General features: G+C 49.7%; 1 protein-coding gene across 2 annotated transcripts; it reads right to left on the reverse strand.

The window, feature by feature from the left end:
- Positions 1-427: 427 nt before the first annotated feature.
- Paqr7 (progestin and adipoQ receptor family member 7) lies at positions 428-15791 on the reverse strand. 2 transcript variants are annotated; one of them, XM_052717151.1, is made up of 2 exons: positions 15671-15791; positions 428-2427 (listed from the first exon to the last, which is right to left on the reverse strand). In XM_052717151.1, exon 2 carries the CDS (start codon positions 2404-2406, stop codon positions 1369-1371), a length of 1038 nt encoding a protein of 345 aa, XP_052573111.1. In that variant the 5' UTR covers positions 2407-2427; positions 15671-15791; the 3' UTR covers positions 428-1368. The 2 variants fall into 2 exon arrangements, with proteins under 2 accessions (XP_052573111.1, XP_052573112.1); XM_052717152.1 differs by lacking the exon at positions 15671-15791 and adding an exon at positions 15398-15608.
- Between the last annotated feature and the right edge of the window lie 685 nt (positions 15792-16476).

Below are 16476 nucleotides of genomic sequence, written 5' to 3' on the forward strand. Positions count from 1 at the left end.
AAAACAAAAAAATAGCCGGGCGGTGGTGGCGCACGCCTTTAATCCCAGCACTTGGGAGGCAGAGGCAGGCCTGGTCTAGAGAGCAAGATCCAGGAAAGGCACAAAGCTGCACAGAGAAACCCTGTCTCGAAAAACCTAAAATAAATAAATAAATAAATAAATAAAAAAAATTATTTAATTTTAAAAGTGCTCTTTAATCTCTCAAAATGCCAAATATGTATAAACTTACACACACACACACACACACACACACACACACACACACACACACACACACGTGTTCCCAACCTCAATTCTACCCTCAGGTAAAAATAAAACAAGAACCCCTCCACTCCACAGCATCCCCTCAGCACCCTGCAGCTCCCTTCCAAAAACCTCCTTGTGAATGGGGCCCCTCCCTGAACAGAAGTCAAAAAGTCGAGGAAGCTGTTGTCATAGTCACTTTATTGAATCTAGGGCACATGAGGGACCAGACACCAGCCTTCCCTCCAGCCCCACTGAACCCCCACTTTGCATTTCCGGGTCTCGGCACTGGTGTCCCCTTTTGCCTGGAATGCCCTTCTAAGCTGGGTCAGCAAACTCCTACTCACTCTCCCTAGCTCAGAGATCTGAATGCCCCAGGCAGTGCTCCGTGATTAGCCTGGCCTCTGGGCTTCCTTTGACAGTTTATTAGGAGCTAAAGCCTAGAGTCCCAGGAAACAGCTAAGGAGACAGAACTCAGAATCACAAGTGAGCATTGTGGGAGAGGAGTTGGAAAGAGTGCAGGACACACAGGCCAGCGCTACATGTGAGGCTTAAGGCTGGGGCTGTGGTGATGGGGGATGGGCAGTGGGTGGGGATTTGTGTCTTTGGAGGCTCTCTAGAACCCAGTGATTCAGGCTGGGGTGCAGGGGACAGTAAGATTAAAGTGCTACCCATCTTTTGACCTGTTTCCTTCCCCTCCACCGGTGAAATGTGGTAGAAGATGGCCGCTGAGGCTTCCTCTCCCTCTCAGCTCAAATGTGACTCTGGCCAAGGACCTCATCTCCCACCTAACAACCTGGAACCCCCAGACCAGGGTACTGACCAGAGCTGGACCCCAACCATTAGCCCTGATAGGAAGCAAGGAAGGAACATTGAGAAAGATCTACTCCCTTGTCTCTTCCCCTCCCAGGGCAGGGAACTGGTCAGGGACGCTGTAACTCCCGGTCAATCCCCAGGTCCAAGGATTGGCTAGCACCACCATGACCATTGCACTTGTAGGCAGGGAGTCATGGCCTGCCAGATAGAAACAACTTTACCAGGCCTTGTTCCCATCTGGAGCCAAGTCCAGGCCTTTGTCCCTTCTAGCGCCTTCTCTCGCCCTGCCAGCTCCCACCCTGCCAGCTTTCACTTAGTCTTCTGATGGAGTTTGCGCCGCACCAGCTGGCTGAGAAGCAGGGCCGTGAGGATGCTGCTGCCCACGGTGAGCAGGAAGAGGCCAGAGAAGTTGTGGGGGCAGCGGGCATGCAGAGGCTCATAGATGGGCCTGCGGGCCTGATAGTCCAGCGTCACAGCCTCTAGCTGGGCCAGTGTGCACAGCACCAAAAAGACATGGAAAACTTGGTGTCCCTGCCCAAAGATGTGGCAGCTGCCAGGGAACCAGCTCTCGGGCATGACGGTGGAGAAAAACGCAGCGGCCAGAAGAAAGAAAACCACCTGGCACTTGTGATAGAGAAGAGCGGGGTCATCCTCGGCAGGGAGAGGGGACACTATGATGCGGTGCACCACGGGGCTGATGTCCAGCGCGTAGGCCAGCGCCGAGGGCACCTCCTGGCAAGTTCGGCCCAGCAGGCCTGGTTTCTGACTGTACTTGTTGTAGCAGGAGCCGGCACAAGACAGCCAGGCCAAAAAGGCAGCCACGGGCAGGAAGATGGCCTGTACCTGGGCATGCCAGGAGGGCTCAATGGCGTAGTAGAAGTGTGCCAGGGCACTGCCAAACTGGTACACGGCTACGCCCACGTAGTCCAGGAAGAAGAAGCTGTAGTGCCAAAATTCCGACTTGGCTTGCAGGAGGTGCGCCAGGGCACTGAAGGAGAGGTAGGTGAAGGAGGCCAGGACAATGATCAAGAGCGGCAGGGCGTGCGGGTCCTCCCGGAAGTCCACACTCGCCACCAGGATGACCAGGCGCAGCAGCAGCGCCAGGGCGGCCAGCAGGTGGGTCCACACGTTCACAGCCTCATTGTGCTGCTGGAAGAGCGTGCGGAAGTAGAAACACCAGGTCTGATGCAGCGGCCGGTAGCCGGCGTAGATGTATGGCTTCCAGAAGAGGGGCGGCACCTCAGCCCGGTCCACCGTGAACACGGGCTCTGGCTGCAGAGGCTTCTGGCCCACGTGCCACAGGCTGGACAGCAGGTGGCTGAACTTCTGGGCTACTGCCATCGCCATGCCCGGGTCCTGGGCAGGAAACTGGGAGAGAGGTCAGGGCAAAGTCAAGGTCCTGGTGTGTCTACCTGGGGCTCTGACGCCCCAGACTTCCTCCCATCTCCCGTACCCTGTCCTCAGGCTGAGTGTGAGAACCAAAGAGTGACCCTAAAAAAGCCAAGCTCTCGGCCGGGCGGTGGTGGCGCACGCCTTTAATCCCAGCACTCGGGAGGCAGAGCCAGGCGGATCTCTGTGAGTTCAAGGCCAGCCTGGGCTACCAAGTGAGTTCCAGGAAAAGGCGCAAAGCTACACAGAGAAACCCTGTCTCGAAAAACCAAAAAAAAAAAAAAAAAAAAAAAGCCAAGCTCTCTCCCCTGGCATTCTCAGAACAGGGCCTGCCGTAGTAGATGCTCACTAGCAGAGTCACTGTACCTAAGGTAAATCATGGGAGTGAAGAGTTTTCTAGAAGTACTTTGACCTTGAAGAATCATTATGGAAAACCATGATTGTTTTCCATGATTTGTAGAATGGTTTATTCTGAAGGGGGTGTTACAGCCTTCGCATGACTTTGGTCACAAGACGCCGCTGGCACACCCGAAGCTCTTGGATTATTGTGTGTGGCAAACGGTACACGGTAAAGGACTAACTAAAGTAGCAGGGGCATGCGATGCTTATCTTTAGAGAAACATAGGAATTAGAATAGGGACCTTGGTATGAGGAAATACTTTACCTGAAAAATAACTTTGTGTTACCATCAATAAATACGTCTTTGTGCTGTTTGGGGTTCTGTTCACGGGAGGCTAGACCTTCCTGTTGACCTCTTTCTGCCAGCGACTCACGCAACACTGAACACCCCGACGCTCAGTGCATGTGGAAGGGCCTCATTCATTCCTGGGGATCCCTGCCTCAGTCACTTCCTTTCAGTACAGTTACCACAGCAGCCCCAGCTGTTTTCTCTGCTTAAGTATAGAGGAGATGGGGACAGGTTCTCTCAGCCTGTGAGCTTGTACCACATTCACTGTGAGTGACAATGGCCTTATTAATAGGCCCAACTATCTTTACCCACAACCCATCCAGAGCTGCCAGGGACTCCACTGACCGCCCCACCCCCAACCACCCCACATGACCTGCCCCTACTTCCTTCTCCAACCTAGCCACAGTCACAGCCACCCCAGACTCCTGCCTCATGTCATAGCTTTGCACAAACTGTCCCCTCTAACGAGGCTCCTCCCATCTTGCCTACTAGGCAAACTCCTAGTCACTCCTCAAAACCTATTTCTTCTTTGTCCGAGGGACCTCTCTACTTGAGTGCCTACCATCAAACTCCTATGCCTCTCGAGGGCATCATCTGTGTTACTGTGAGCTCAAAGAGGTTGGACAGTTTGTCTCCATACTTCGTGAACTTGTGTGCAGCAAGTGGATCGCACTGTTTTCTAGATGGAAGAACAGCATGATGCATTCTGGTAGCACTTCAAGAGCCAACTCCAAAAGCCACTTTTCCCTGAGAGAAGTCTCAGGATTCAGGCCTAGAGAATCGCCCCTTTCCCTCAGCCCCGCCAGTCTCCTCTCTGCTGCTCTTGGATCCTAATTCCAGATAAACCCAACTTAGCGGCTCATCCTGGAACTCAAAGCTTGACCGCCACTGTCTTGATTCCCACCTAGCCTATGTCACACCCCAAACACACCCAGCTCCCTTCCTTCTTCATCCCTCTGCGGTCGCTGCCTGCTGTCGCACTGGGGTGTGAGTTCACAGGGACAGCAGAGCATGCACAGGGCCTGCACAGGTCTGAGCCAGATCAGGGAGGGGAAGTGCTGAAAGGGGAAGTGAACCCAACCCCACACTGCCCACGCTGTGTCAGAGGAGCAGCAGGTGGAAGTTGAAGTTCAGCGGGTCAGCCCACCCACCAGGAGGCACCCCCCCTGATGGGTGAATCTCCGACAGGCAAGGCCCCGAGACCACAGACTCCAGAATGTCTTTTGCTTCTGCTGTGCCTCTACATGTTTGCCACTGCTGTCTTCCTCTGGTATCTGGCATGGTGTGAATGGGTGTGGGGAGATCCCCACTGCCTGTAATGTAGTGTGTTTATATCATGGAAACATCCCTTTCTCCTGGGCATTTTTACCTGTGGATTATTATGAAGATGATTTCTTCCTAAGCTTTACTGTCTAAATGATAATATTGTTTAAATAAAGTTTTGATGATTAAAAATATAAACAAGGAGCCGGGCGGTGGTGGCGCACGCCTTTAATCCCAGCACTCGGGAGGCAGAGCCAGGCGGATCTCTGTGAGTTCGAGGCCAGCCTGGACTACCAAGTGAGTCCCAGGAAAGGCGCAAAGCTACACAGAGAAACCCTGTCTCGAAAAACCAAAAAAAAAAAATATTTAAACAAGGAAGTGTCACACTGCTACAACACATGAGTTCCTGTGGAGGAGCTGTATAGACTGTGGCTTAGGTTAAGGATTAAGACAAACAATTAAGGGGGCTGGAGAGATGGCTCAGCAGTTTAGAGCACAGGGTGCTCTTACAGAGGACCTGGGTTCAATTCCCAGCAACCACATGGCAGCTCATAACTCTCTATAACTGGAGGGTCCAACACCCTCACACAGACATACATACCAATAAAGTGAAAATAAATTTAAAAAAAGAAAGACAAACAATTGACTCCCAGATAGCCCAGCTAGCTTAAATTCTTTTAACCTTAATGTTGGGAGATGTGTTCACAGGTTTTGGAGTGCATCATCACAGCTGAAACAAAGCTTTGAAAATATCTTAAAGTTAGACTAAGATGTTTTTGTCAAATAGCTTTGAGGTGAAATACCCAAGAAGATAATCTGAAGTTTTAGAAAGGCACGTAGCTGAATGCAGACCTCTTTAAGGTCAGGGAACAGGAACAAAGCAGCCCAATTATCATTAGCTGACGTACTTTTCTTGCTAAGATTGGTTGATGACCAAAGGTGATGATTATTTCCTTGTACCCATTTTTGCCCTCAATCTCCTGATATAAAAAACTATTGATGAGTGGGTATGCACCCTAAAGATTTAAAGCAGAGCTGACTGAGTCTTTTCCATATGTAAAAGTTTAGGTTTGTGATTCCTTTAAGATTCCTTATATGATTACCTTTCAAGATAAGTAATAAATTGGTCCTTTCTTTGTAACTGCAAAACACAGCCTGCCAGTAAAAGACCTGACCGAGGAGAGTATCTTGCTTGCCCACATGGTTAATCTATAACAAGTTGCTTGGGTATGAATGTACGTGGGTTCTTGGAATAATTTGTTTTTCCCCTGTAATATGTAAAATGTTTAATCATGTAAGGGATATGGAAAACATGCTCGTTTTTTTTACTGTTTGTTTTGTATTCATTGTAATCATTCACTTGAAAAACAGAATGTAACCACGTTGTAACTTTTATGTCACCTGAAAGATTGTGCTGGGGTATACAGGCTGCAGGAAAAAGAATAAAGGTAGAGTTAAAATGGGCTAGAAGGAAACCATCAAGAAGGAGAGAGTCGGAACTACAAGGGAGACATCAGGAGTAAAGACAGAGTCAGAAGGAAAACATGAAGAATGAGAGAAGGCAATCACCAGGAAAATAAAGAACAGAGAATGCAAAAGCTGAATAAAGAAAAGGCCTGGAGGAAACCATCAAGAGAGTGTGTGAGTGTCTTTTTCCCTAACCCTCTCAGACAGAAAAGTCTAGTACACACAACTCTGTGGCTCCCTTTGAGCCCTGAGCTGCCTGGAGGCTGGCCCCCCAGGCAGCGATACCATGTCCCTAACCCAGAGGCTACCTCCAATTGATAACTACTCACAAAGGAAAAACTCATTTTCTCCAATGGAGACTCCAGTGGAGTCTCACTGGGTGTACAAGCCACCCTTGGGGCAGGCCGCATTCCCAGCAGTAGGTGGCCAACACAAAACAAACTCAGGGGCTTTTTTTTTTTTCTCGAGACAAGGTTTCTCTGTGTAGTTTTGGATCCTGTCCTGGATCTCACTCTGTAGACCAGGCTGGCCTCAAACTCACGGAGATCCACTTGGCTCTGCCTCCCGAGTGCTGGGATTAAAGGCGTGCGCCAACACTGCCCGGCTGGCTTTTTAAAAAAAAAAAAAAAAGCTATGTATTTTTTGCTTATATATTATGATTTCTGATTTATTTTTTTATGAGTGATCTGTGTGTGTGAATGTGTGCATCTCAGCCTCTATATGTGTTTATAGTATGGTTTCTGATTTTGTTTTTTTATGAGTGATCTGTGTGTGTCTCAGCATCTATATGTGTTTCCTGTGATTTTTCTTCAGTCCTTTTTTTTTCGCTGTTTGTTTGTATGTTTTGTTCTATTCTGGTTTGTTGGTTATTTTTTGGTGTGGTTTTTTTTAATATTTTTATTTATTTTTATGTGCATTGGTGTTTTGTCTGCGTGTGTGTCTGTGTGAGGGTACCAGATCCCCTGGAACTGGAGTTACAGAGAGTGTGAGCTGCCATGTGGGTGCTGGGAATTAAACCCGGGTCCTCTGGAAAAGCATCCAGTGCTCTTAACCACTGAACCATCTCTCCAGCCCTTGGTTTGTTTAGTTTCATTTTATCTTATTATTAATATTTTAGATGCCTGCTTGTATTGTAATGAGAGAAAGAGAAAGAAAGAAAGAAAGATAGATAGATAGATAGATAGATAGATAGATAGATAGATAGAAAGGAAGAAAGAAAGAGTGTGGTTTGGGGTGGGGGGGAGTGGGGAGGATATGGAATGAGTTGGGGGAAGGGAAACCGTAATCAAAATACATCATATGAAAAAAATATATTTTCAATAAAAAAGTATTTCCTCTATGACAAAAAGAGGTAGGCAGAAAGAAAGAGAGAGAGAGAGAGAAAGAAAACACACTAACACACTGAATACCAGCATCCCTTTCTTTCTGTCTCCTGACTGTGGATGCCTGAAGCACCTGCTGCCATGCCGGCTGGACTGTGACGGACCGTGACGGACTGCACCCTCAGACTGTGAGCCACAACAAGCCCTTCCTCACTCTGGTTACTTTTGTCAAGGATTTTGTCACAGAGAAAATGACTAATATTTAAGACACGGTGTCGGGCTATTTGTCAATCATTTAATAAACACAGCACAACTGCCTGGCACCTGCTGCTTAATGTGGGCTTACTATTTGTGCTGGTTGGTTTTACGTCAACTTGATACAAGCTAGAGTCATCAGAGAAGAGGGAGCCTCAGTTGAGGAAATGCCCCTATAAGATCTGGCTGTAGGCAAGCCTAGAGGGCATTTTCTTAAGTAGTGATCGACGGGGGAGGACCCAGTCCATTGTGGGTGGTGCCATCCCTGAACTGGTGGTCCTGGGGTCTGTAAGAAAGCAGGCTGAACAAGCCATGAGGAGCAAGCCAGTAAGCAGCACTCCTCCATGGCAACTCTTGGTATCTGCCAGACGACTCCCTCAACAAGCTTTCTGGACTCAGCATGCACAGGTGTTCTGTCCACGGATCATCAGCTGTGACAAGGCCACCTTTGTCCCAGCCATTGTATGCACCAGTGTTATGTTCTCACAGCCTCTCTGCCACTACCCCAGACCACCCAAAGGATTCATGCACAATTCAAGTGCTTACAGAGGCGGCATCGGGACCTGCCCCAAGCCTGTTCTCCCCCTCAACCTCCCACTCTCTAGGCTTCTTCAAGAGTTCCATCATCAGGAGGCAGAAGCAGGTGGATCTCTGAGTTTGAGAACAGCCAGGGCTACATAAAGAAACGCTGTTTTGAAAAACAAACGAACAAAAGAGTTAGATCAGTCACGCACCACTACCCATGAGGGCTCCTTAGCACAGGGAGCACCATGCTGTTCTGCTTCCTTCACCCCAGAGAGCCTGACTCAGGGCAGACTCAGGAAGCAGGGCCTTTAGATGGACTACTAACAAGGACTATTAATTTCCACCCAGGGTTCCTTCCTCTTCCCAAGAGACTGGACTTCAGCCCTAACAATTTGGCCTCCGTTCATGTCCACGATTTTGTCTGCAGGGGCAGACTAGGCTTCAGAACACATCTGTGTGGCTCACAAGGAAACTCGACCTGGGCGTTCCCTCCTAGACATAGCCAGCATGCAAGGCTTCCGTTCTACTGTGGGGAACAGTGAGGCTGGATAAAGCCTTGCACACCTAGTTACTGGGTCCCTGTGATCTCTTAAGTCCACTCCCAGGCTCCATCTCCCCACTCCTGGGACTTCCTGAGGCATAAGAACACACCAGAGGCTCTGAGAAGTTCTATGGCAAAGTGTACTGAGCTTTGTTGAACCTACGTGTGCCAAGTTTACATGACTTACCCTTCCTTCCCCAATCGTGAGTACAAGTTAAAATCAAACAGCTGTTCACTCTGTGCTTGTTGTAATAATTTTTTTTTTTTCTGTTCTTTGAGACAGGATTTCACTGTGTACCCTTGGCTGTCCTGGAACTCTCTCTGTAGATGAGCCAGCCCCGAACTCACAGAGCTCCTGCCTGCCTCTCGAGTGCCACCCAGCATAATCAACTCTTGTAACTTCCCTGGGCGGTAAGTCCTAGTTCGCCCATTGTGTTTTTCAGATGGTACAGTCGAAGAGAAGAAGAGATTCTTACTCCAGGGAAGACAGGGAGGGAAAGAATACATGTATGTGGGGACCCAGTTCTCTGCCTGCAAACCTGGACACTTACCAACTTCTCTACTGCTGGCCTGCCTCCTGTGACGCCCTCCTGCTCCTCTGGAACAACACTGCTAAATACCGATCTGAAGCAGGTAGCCCAGGCTTGTGTAAATCATTTCCTTAGGCCTCTAGTCTCCCTTAGTCCTAGCCTCTTGATCTGCACCAGGGAAGCCCTGGCTTGCAGCCACTCCTCAGGAGGCGGACAATACCAGCACATAACCCCCATGCACCTAGACATGATGGGCCCTAAACACAGAACCCAGAGGCAGCATTCTAGGGGGATAGAGGTCCCATGGCTTGATTTCCATTAGACTACTGGCAGATAGATCTATTTTCAGAATTAGGTCCTATCCTCTGAATCTATAGAGACCTCAAACCCAGAGGAAAGCAGGGAGCAAGGTCAGAGGTCAAGCCTGAGCCAGAAGGAAAGGGGTAATCAAGAGATCAGAGGGCATCCAGAGTGATCTTGCCAATCAGGCAGCCAGGCCTTGACTGTCCCAGACAGCCAGCCCGGCACACTGCCACAGCACCCCCACCCACTAGGCCTCTAAGTTGCACTGGGTACCTGGGGGTGTTTCTCTGGAGCCTGGGGCCAATGACATCCGCTGTGGAGCTGCAGAAAGTCACCAGATGCCAAGGGCTAAGTGGCACAGGTGAGGGACACTAGAGGTGGGGTTTCCAAGGGCCTGGAAGTGTCTTGTGTGATGTCACAGGAGGGCGGGGCTGAAGATGCCTTCCTTTGTTTCTGACCCCCACACTAGTAAAATCCAGGCTCAGCCACAAATAACACCTCTGTGGCAGAGGACATTGCTGTCTGGAAAGCTGTGATGTACCCAAGATCATCCAACAAAGGAAGAGCCAAGCCAGCTGGTACCAAGTGGCTGGGGTCTGGGAGATGGGGGTCAGATACACTTGGCGGGTACCTATCCCTTATTCAGTGGGAATCAGAAGGGAAGTTAGGAACAACAGGGTAAGTGAGCCCTTAAGGGTAGCACATGCCTTTGATCCCAGCACTCTGGAGACAGAGGCAGGCAGATTTTTTGAGTTCCAGGCCAGCCTGGTCTACAGAGCAAGTTCGGGACAGCCAGCACTAGACAGAGAAACCCGGTCTTGGGGGTGGGAGTAAGCGGCTACTTCCTTAGAAAGGCTTATTGGGAGATGGGCTTTAGGAACAGTCAAATGTGACACTAGAGCCCACAAAACAGAAGCTCCGCGACCGTGGGTCACTGACTGACTCTCTGGTTCTTGGCTCCCTTGTGGGAATGTCAGAATTACACACCTTGTAGATTGCGGCAGAGACTTAAAGAACTGGAACTAAGTTTGAACACTAGTTAGGGGCTCACAGCTGCCATTTTTATGAATACTAATAGAGTGACTAGAGAAACTCCAGCCTGAGATTGGCTTGACGGGTTCTTTAAAAATCTGTCCTTGGAATGAGAGTGTGGCCTGGCGGGCACAAGACCCAAGGTTCCAACCCAGCAACAACAAAAACAAAAACCTTTAACCTGAGCCAGTGGATTGGGGGGGTGGGGGGTGGGAATACAGGGATGGATGGATGGACAGAAAGTTAACCGTATCCTAGCCTGGTGTCATGGTGCCCATCTATAATTTCAGCACTTGGGAGGATCAGGAGGATCAGAAGTTGAGAGGTCATCCTTGGCTATATAGAGCAAGTGCAAAGCCAGCCTGGGCTACATGAGACTGTCTTGGGGAGGGGGGTAGTTAACTGTCTCCTGAAACATTTACCTGATCCTTGGGGACATATTAAGGACCAGGGAAAATAGAGTATGGACCCTGAGGACACGGAACTATTTAATAATTAAATTGTTCTCAGCAAGGAACATTCAGGGTAACACCCTTCTGGATTCCAGGATTGCTGAAAATTGGCACTTGCCCACAGACCCAGGAAAGGTGCCTGGGAAGGGACTTCCCCAAAGGAGGAGTCTTAACCCCAGCTGTCCTGTCACAGAGCTAGAGGACACCAGAGGATAAACTGTGTAAGCAGGCAGACCAAAAGATAGACGGCCTTGGGCTGGAGGGATGCCTTAGTAGCAAAGAGTCTGTGCTGCTCTCCCAGAGGATCTGAGTTCAGTCTCCTGTACCCACAGGCTCAGAACTGCCTGTAACTCCAGCTCTAGGGGATCTGATGACTCTAACTCTGTTGGCATCTGCACTTACATATGCACAAACCACATGTAGAAATACACATAATTGTAAATCAATTAAAAAAAAAAAAAGATAGATGCCCTGGCCTAGCCAGGGCAGGGCATAGGCTGCCAAGAGGAAGTGGGAATTTTGGCCCTCCCATCCCCCTTCTCCAAGCCTACTAACTCATACTCCCTTTTCCTAAATCCCAGGTCACCTCTTCACCTTCTCTTCCAAGGCTTGCCCACTCCAGTTCCTCCTGGAGTTCTCATACCTACTGGCTGGTACCTTCCGGCTGGCTGTGGGTCATCAGGAGAAAGCGGGCTTTGGAGACAGCGAGCCCTGACCACCCTCCCTCCATGCTCAGGCTTCACCCAGTGTTTCCTAACTTGAACCCACCAGGCCATCCCCACAGAGCAGGGGACACCGGGAATGATGGGATTCCTGCTCTACTGTTCACCCACACAGATGCCTATGGGGGGAAGCCAGGCAAAAGGCCACCGTGAAGAAGGCAGGGCCACTGCCTGAAAGGGTGGGTGACCACTGCCCGACTCTGGGGGAGCCAAAAGTCCAGGTTTTGTGTGGGCATGGAATCTGAGGTCCAGAACTTACTAGCTTGGTAACTTTGTGAGAATTCCTTAGCCTCTCTGAGCTGGTTTCCTCAGAGGCTAAAAAGAGCTACCGTTGGGCTCTCGTAAAAACTGTCACTGCTTAATGCTCATTATTTTTGTTGGGGTCTCCGTGCTCAGCCACAAAAGCCCTGGGTGGCTTGGACAAGCCCCTTCCATTTTGGGTCCTTTTTTTTTTTACAGAAAAAAAAAAATGAATTCACTTACTTCCAAGTGACCCGAAGCCCTGTAACAGTCCATCTGCTGTGGGATGATCCTTCTGTATGCTGTGAGTGTGTATTACTCTCATTGGTTAATAATAAAGCTGTTCGGCCAACAGCAAGGCAGGATAAAGTTAGGCGGGACAATCAAACTGAGGACTGGGATGAAGAAGGGTGGAGTTGAGAGACACCAGGGAGCCACCCAAGAGGCAAGACGCTAGAGGACTGGTAAGCCACAGACCACATGGCAATACATAGATTAACAGAAATGGGGTATTTAAAAGTAAGAGCTACACTTCCACAACTTGAGTAAAATATAGCTCTCTGAACAGATGAAGATAGGTTTCTTCTGCATCCCAGAATCTAATCAATATTTATATGTATAATTCAGCTGTTATTTGGCTTAAAAGGGCTTACTGGAAAATGTTATCATTTATACTATTTTTTTACAGAGAAAATATTTTACTGTTTAAAATAACCTTGGACTTTTAAATTATAACCTGTTTTTATGTTTAAGCTATCTGTGTATTATTTCTCCTGCAGTTGTACATAAAATGTTTTTACATTCAAAAAAGGGACAAATACTATAGAATTGTATTACATGAAATATATAAAATATACAAATTCATAGAGACAGAAAGATTAGATGTTATCTCAATATAAAGAAGAAAGGAATATAGAGCAATGATTTCCTAAGTACAGAATCTCTGTTTTGTATGATGGAAAAGCCCCACAAATGGACAGTAGTATCAGGACATAATATCATGAATGTAATAAATCAATACAATTAATGTAATTAATGAATATCATAAATATAATTATTGAATGAATACTGTGAATGTAATCAATGAATTCCACAAATGTAATTAATATCATGATTACATGATAATAATAAATTTTAAAAAAGTAAGAGCTAGTCAATAATAAGCCTGAGCTATTGGCTGAGCATTTATAACTCATATAAATCTTTGTGTGTTTATTTGGGACCAGGCACCAGGCGGTCAGGACAGAAAAACTCGGCCTCTGTTTCCATCCATCAGCAGTTATTTTATTTTGGCCCTGCTATGCCCCAGGAACTAGCCCTTTGACAATGATTAGAGCCAGCACATTAGCATGGTTATTCCCTAGCCCTCAGATACGTCAGGCCTCACTGAAGGAGGAACCAGGGTCAGCAGGCTTAGTCACTCCTGCCCTTCTTCGCCTCCTTAGCATGCAAAGCATCCACTGCTGCTTTGTGGACCTGACTACTCAGCACATTCTCTTTAAGTCTGTTTTATCTCGCCATGGAGAGCAAAGGTTGGCCTCAATAGATAAAGAGAATAAAGCCGGGATTCAGAAATTACACGGTGTACAAATGCCATCTTCCTCCTTCCTCCTGTCTTTCTTCTTCCCTTGACTCTTCCTTTTGTCTTTCTTTGTGTGAGTGTGCACATGTGTATGCACGCACGTGTGTATGAACGCCCACGTGTGGGTCTGTGTGGAGGCCAAAGTTCTGTGAGCTGTCTTCCTCTATTACGCAATGCCTTATTTTGAGACAGGGTCTCTTGCTGAACCTGGAGCTCTCCAGTTGGGCTAGACTGACTGGCCAGTGAGCCCCCTAAGCCCCACCCCACCCCCACCAGCCCTGGCTTTTCATGTGGGTGCTGGAGATCCGAACTCAGATCCCCATTACCCAGCAAGCACATTACTGGTTCATCCCTCTTTGTCCTTTTCAGACAGGATCTCATCATGTTGCTCAGACTGGCCTTCAAGTCATGATTCTCCTGCCTCTGCCTCCCGAGTGCTGGGATTACAGGTGTGCACCATCATGCATACCTAATTTTTCATATTTCTATGAACCTGTTAAAAGTAAATAAATAGCCCAGTTGGGCATGGTGGAGCACGCCTTTAATCCCATCACTCGGGAGGCAGAGGCAGTGCATCTCTGAGTTTGAGGCCAGCCTGGTCTACAGAGCAAGTTCCAGCACAACCAGGGCTACACAGAGAAACCCTGTCTCAAAATAAACCAATAAATAAAAACCCTAGCAATTGGGAGGCTGAGACAGGCGTACCAAGAGTTCCAAGCCAGCTTGGCCTATATACTAAGACCCTGCCTCAAAATTTAATTTAATAGCTACTTGGGAGCAGAAGGGAAAATCACTTGAACCCAGGAGTTCAAGGCCCATGTGGGAAAAACAGCAAGACTCCTATCTACAAAAGATAAAGACTAGCAATAAAAAGTCTAGCCAGAGTTAACATTGGGACTGTGGGAGGCAAAACCTCCAGAGAGGGCCTGAGGGAAAGATAAGCCATGGAGGACCCCAAATGCTTCTCCATTGGTCCATCTGCTGATCCAGGCCCACAGGCAAGAAAACACCAATGTTTGTCTAACTCCAGAAACGGAGCTCCAGGCAATTTCTGGGCACCCAGTGAGTGCATGCAGATTGGACAAGCTCTGGCAGGCCTTCAGGTCTCTCAGCAACCAGGTCACCTCCCTCTTTGCAAACCAATTCTCCCATTCAGCTCAACCAGTTTAAAGAAAAAGCCCCCTCCATGTCTTCCAGAGTGGAACAGAAACTGTAACTGTGCTGAGGGCCTCCATTTGTACTCGGGAATGTGATCAGAATGGAAAGAGTAATTTTTAAGAAAATTCTTCCCTGGAACTCAGACACCCCACTGCTCCAAGGAGAGTACCCTGAAAGGGGGAAACAGCCCAGAGAGGTTGGGCCAGCTAGCTCCAGCCACCCAATACAGGACACAGCCGTGGGACAGGGCCTGAGATTGGAAAGAGTACCCTAAAGCATCAGGGGGGGACCTGAGGCACACATTCCTCCTGACAGGAGCTTCAACAAAGCATCCTCGGATGTCCAACAAGTCCAGGCCAGCCTGGAGACCTGTTGGGACACAGGGCCTGAAGCAGGCTTGGAGTCTGCAGGGGTTGCTAGGGGAAAATCCCCCAGGTTAGTGCTGTGGGTGGTGGGGTCCTGTCCCTTTTCCTCCCTAGAGCAATCTGGCTTTCCTGCCATTAAGGGAGGGGTCCGATATTCTGGCCTGGTGGCCCTCCCACCTCCCTAGAGCTTTCCTCAGGGTTCCCCCCCCCCAGGATCTGCATCCCATATCCACACCCACTCCTGCCCTTTCTTGCCCCATCATCTCCTTGCTCCTAGGGTGCACACAGCCTGTGAGGCTGTTCCTTGGGTGTGATCCTGCAGGCCCGCTCCCCTGTCTACCTTCTGCAGACTGTACTGAAGTATTCCCTCCATCCCACCAGCTCACGGGCCATGCTCCAGTCCTGGCCCTCCTTCCCTCCCTGACACGCTCGCTGCCTCTGGTCCCCCCATAACCTTCTGCTCTCTGCCCCCGCCCCCGGCCCCCGCTACAATGTTCCTCTCACCTCGCGGGGGTTACCTCGGACTCCGCTTTTTCCTGTCCCCTCCTTGCTGCTGATTCCCCGGCGGTCTCTCCCGAACCCCTACCGGGAGGTGCTCCCCTACATGACTGTCAGGGTCCCGCCGTTCTCAGCCTCGCCCCCTCTTCCGCCACCTGCCCACTTCCGCCACTGGGCACCGCGCACGTGCAGAGCTAGGAGCACACCCCCAGCCCCTGCGCCCGCCGGAGGACCTCTGCACACCCAGCCCAGCCCCGGGATCTCCAGGCGCAGCCTCACCTGTGGCCAGAGCAGAGCTGAGAGCTGTCTGCAGCGCCCCCGCCGTGGAGTCACAGATAAAGCGGCGGCGGCGGCGGCGGCGGCCACGCCCCAAGCGCGGAGGGCGGCTCTGGACACCAGGGACTCGCCCGCCTCCGCCAGTCTTATGCAAGCCTCGGCTGCAGGAGGAGTCACTCCCGATCGCATCCCAGGACTTCCTGTGGTCACAGTACAGTCCGAAATAGGAGGCCCGGAGATCCTAGGCTCGGCCATGGGGCTGCGAACTCCTGCTGAGTTTGTCCACTTCCCCAAAGTGCGGGCTTCTTCAGTCTGGTGACAGCTGCAAGAGAGTGGGATGAGTGTCCCAGCAAGAGCTCTCAACACCACATCACTCATCCCTCACTGTAGCCCAGATCTGCTTGAGGGAGCTGCTCCCCAAGCTGGGATCTCTGGCTTATCAAGGTCTCACCCCATGACCTCGGGGAATTCCCCTGTCTTGGTTTGTCTAGATGTCTATTGTCAAAATAGCCTCTCCCTATTGTCAAATCTCCATCCAGGTGTGGGCCCATCCCTGTGCGTTTTTTAAAGTCAGGGTAGGCCTTCCTTCGGTAAATACTGGCTCACAGTGCCTCACGTGCCCATTCCGGTGGTGTGCAGAGACCCACACCTAACCAAAAATGGAGACCCAGACTGGCTCTTGAGTGCACAGGGCCTGACTGATGGAGGCTAGGGCTCAGCTCTCAGTGAGCTCTTGAGTCTGGTGCGCTGGCACATTAGCAGGATGGGAGCCTGGTGCTACCAGCTCACCACCTGGCCTTGGACAAGCC

Source organism: Peromyscus californicus, unplaced genomic scaffold, assembly GCF_007827085.1.
Source record: "Peromyscus californicus insignis strain IS unplaced genomic scaffold, ASM782708v3 Scaffold_5__1_contigs__length_169319896, whole genome shotgun sequence".
In the NCBI taxonomy this organism is placed as follows: domain Eukaryota; kingdom Metazoa; phylum Chordata; class Mammalia; order Rodentia; family Cricetidae; genus Peromyscus; species Peromyscus californicus.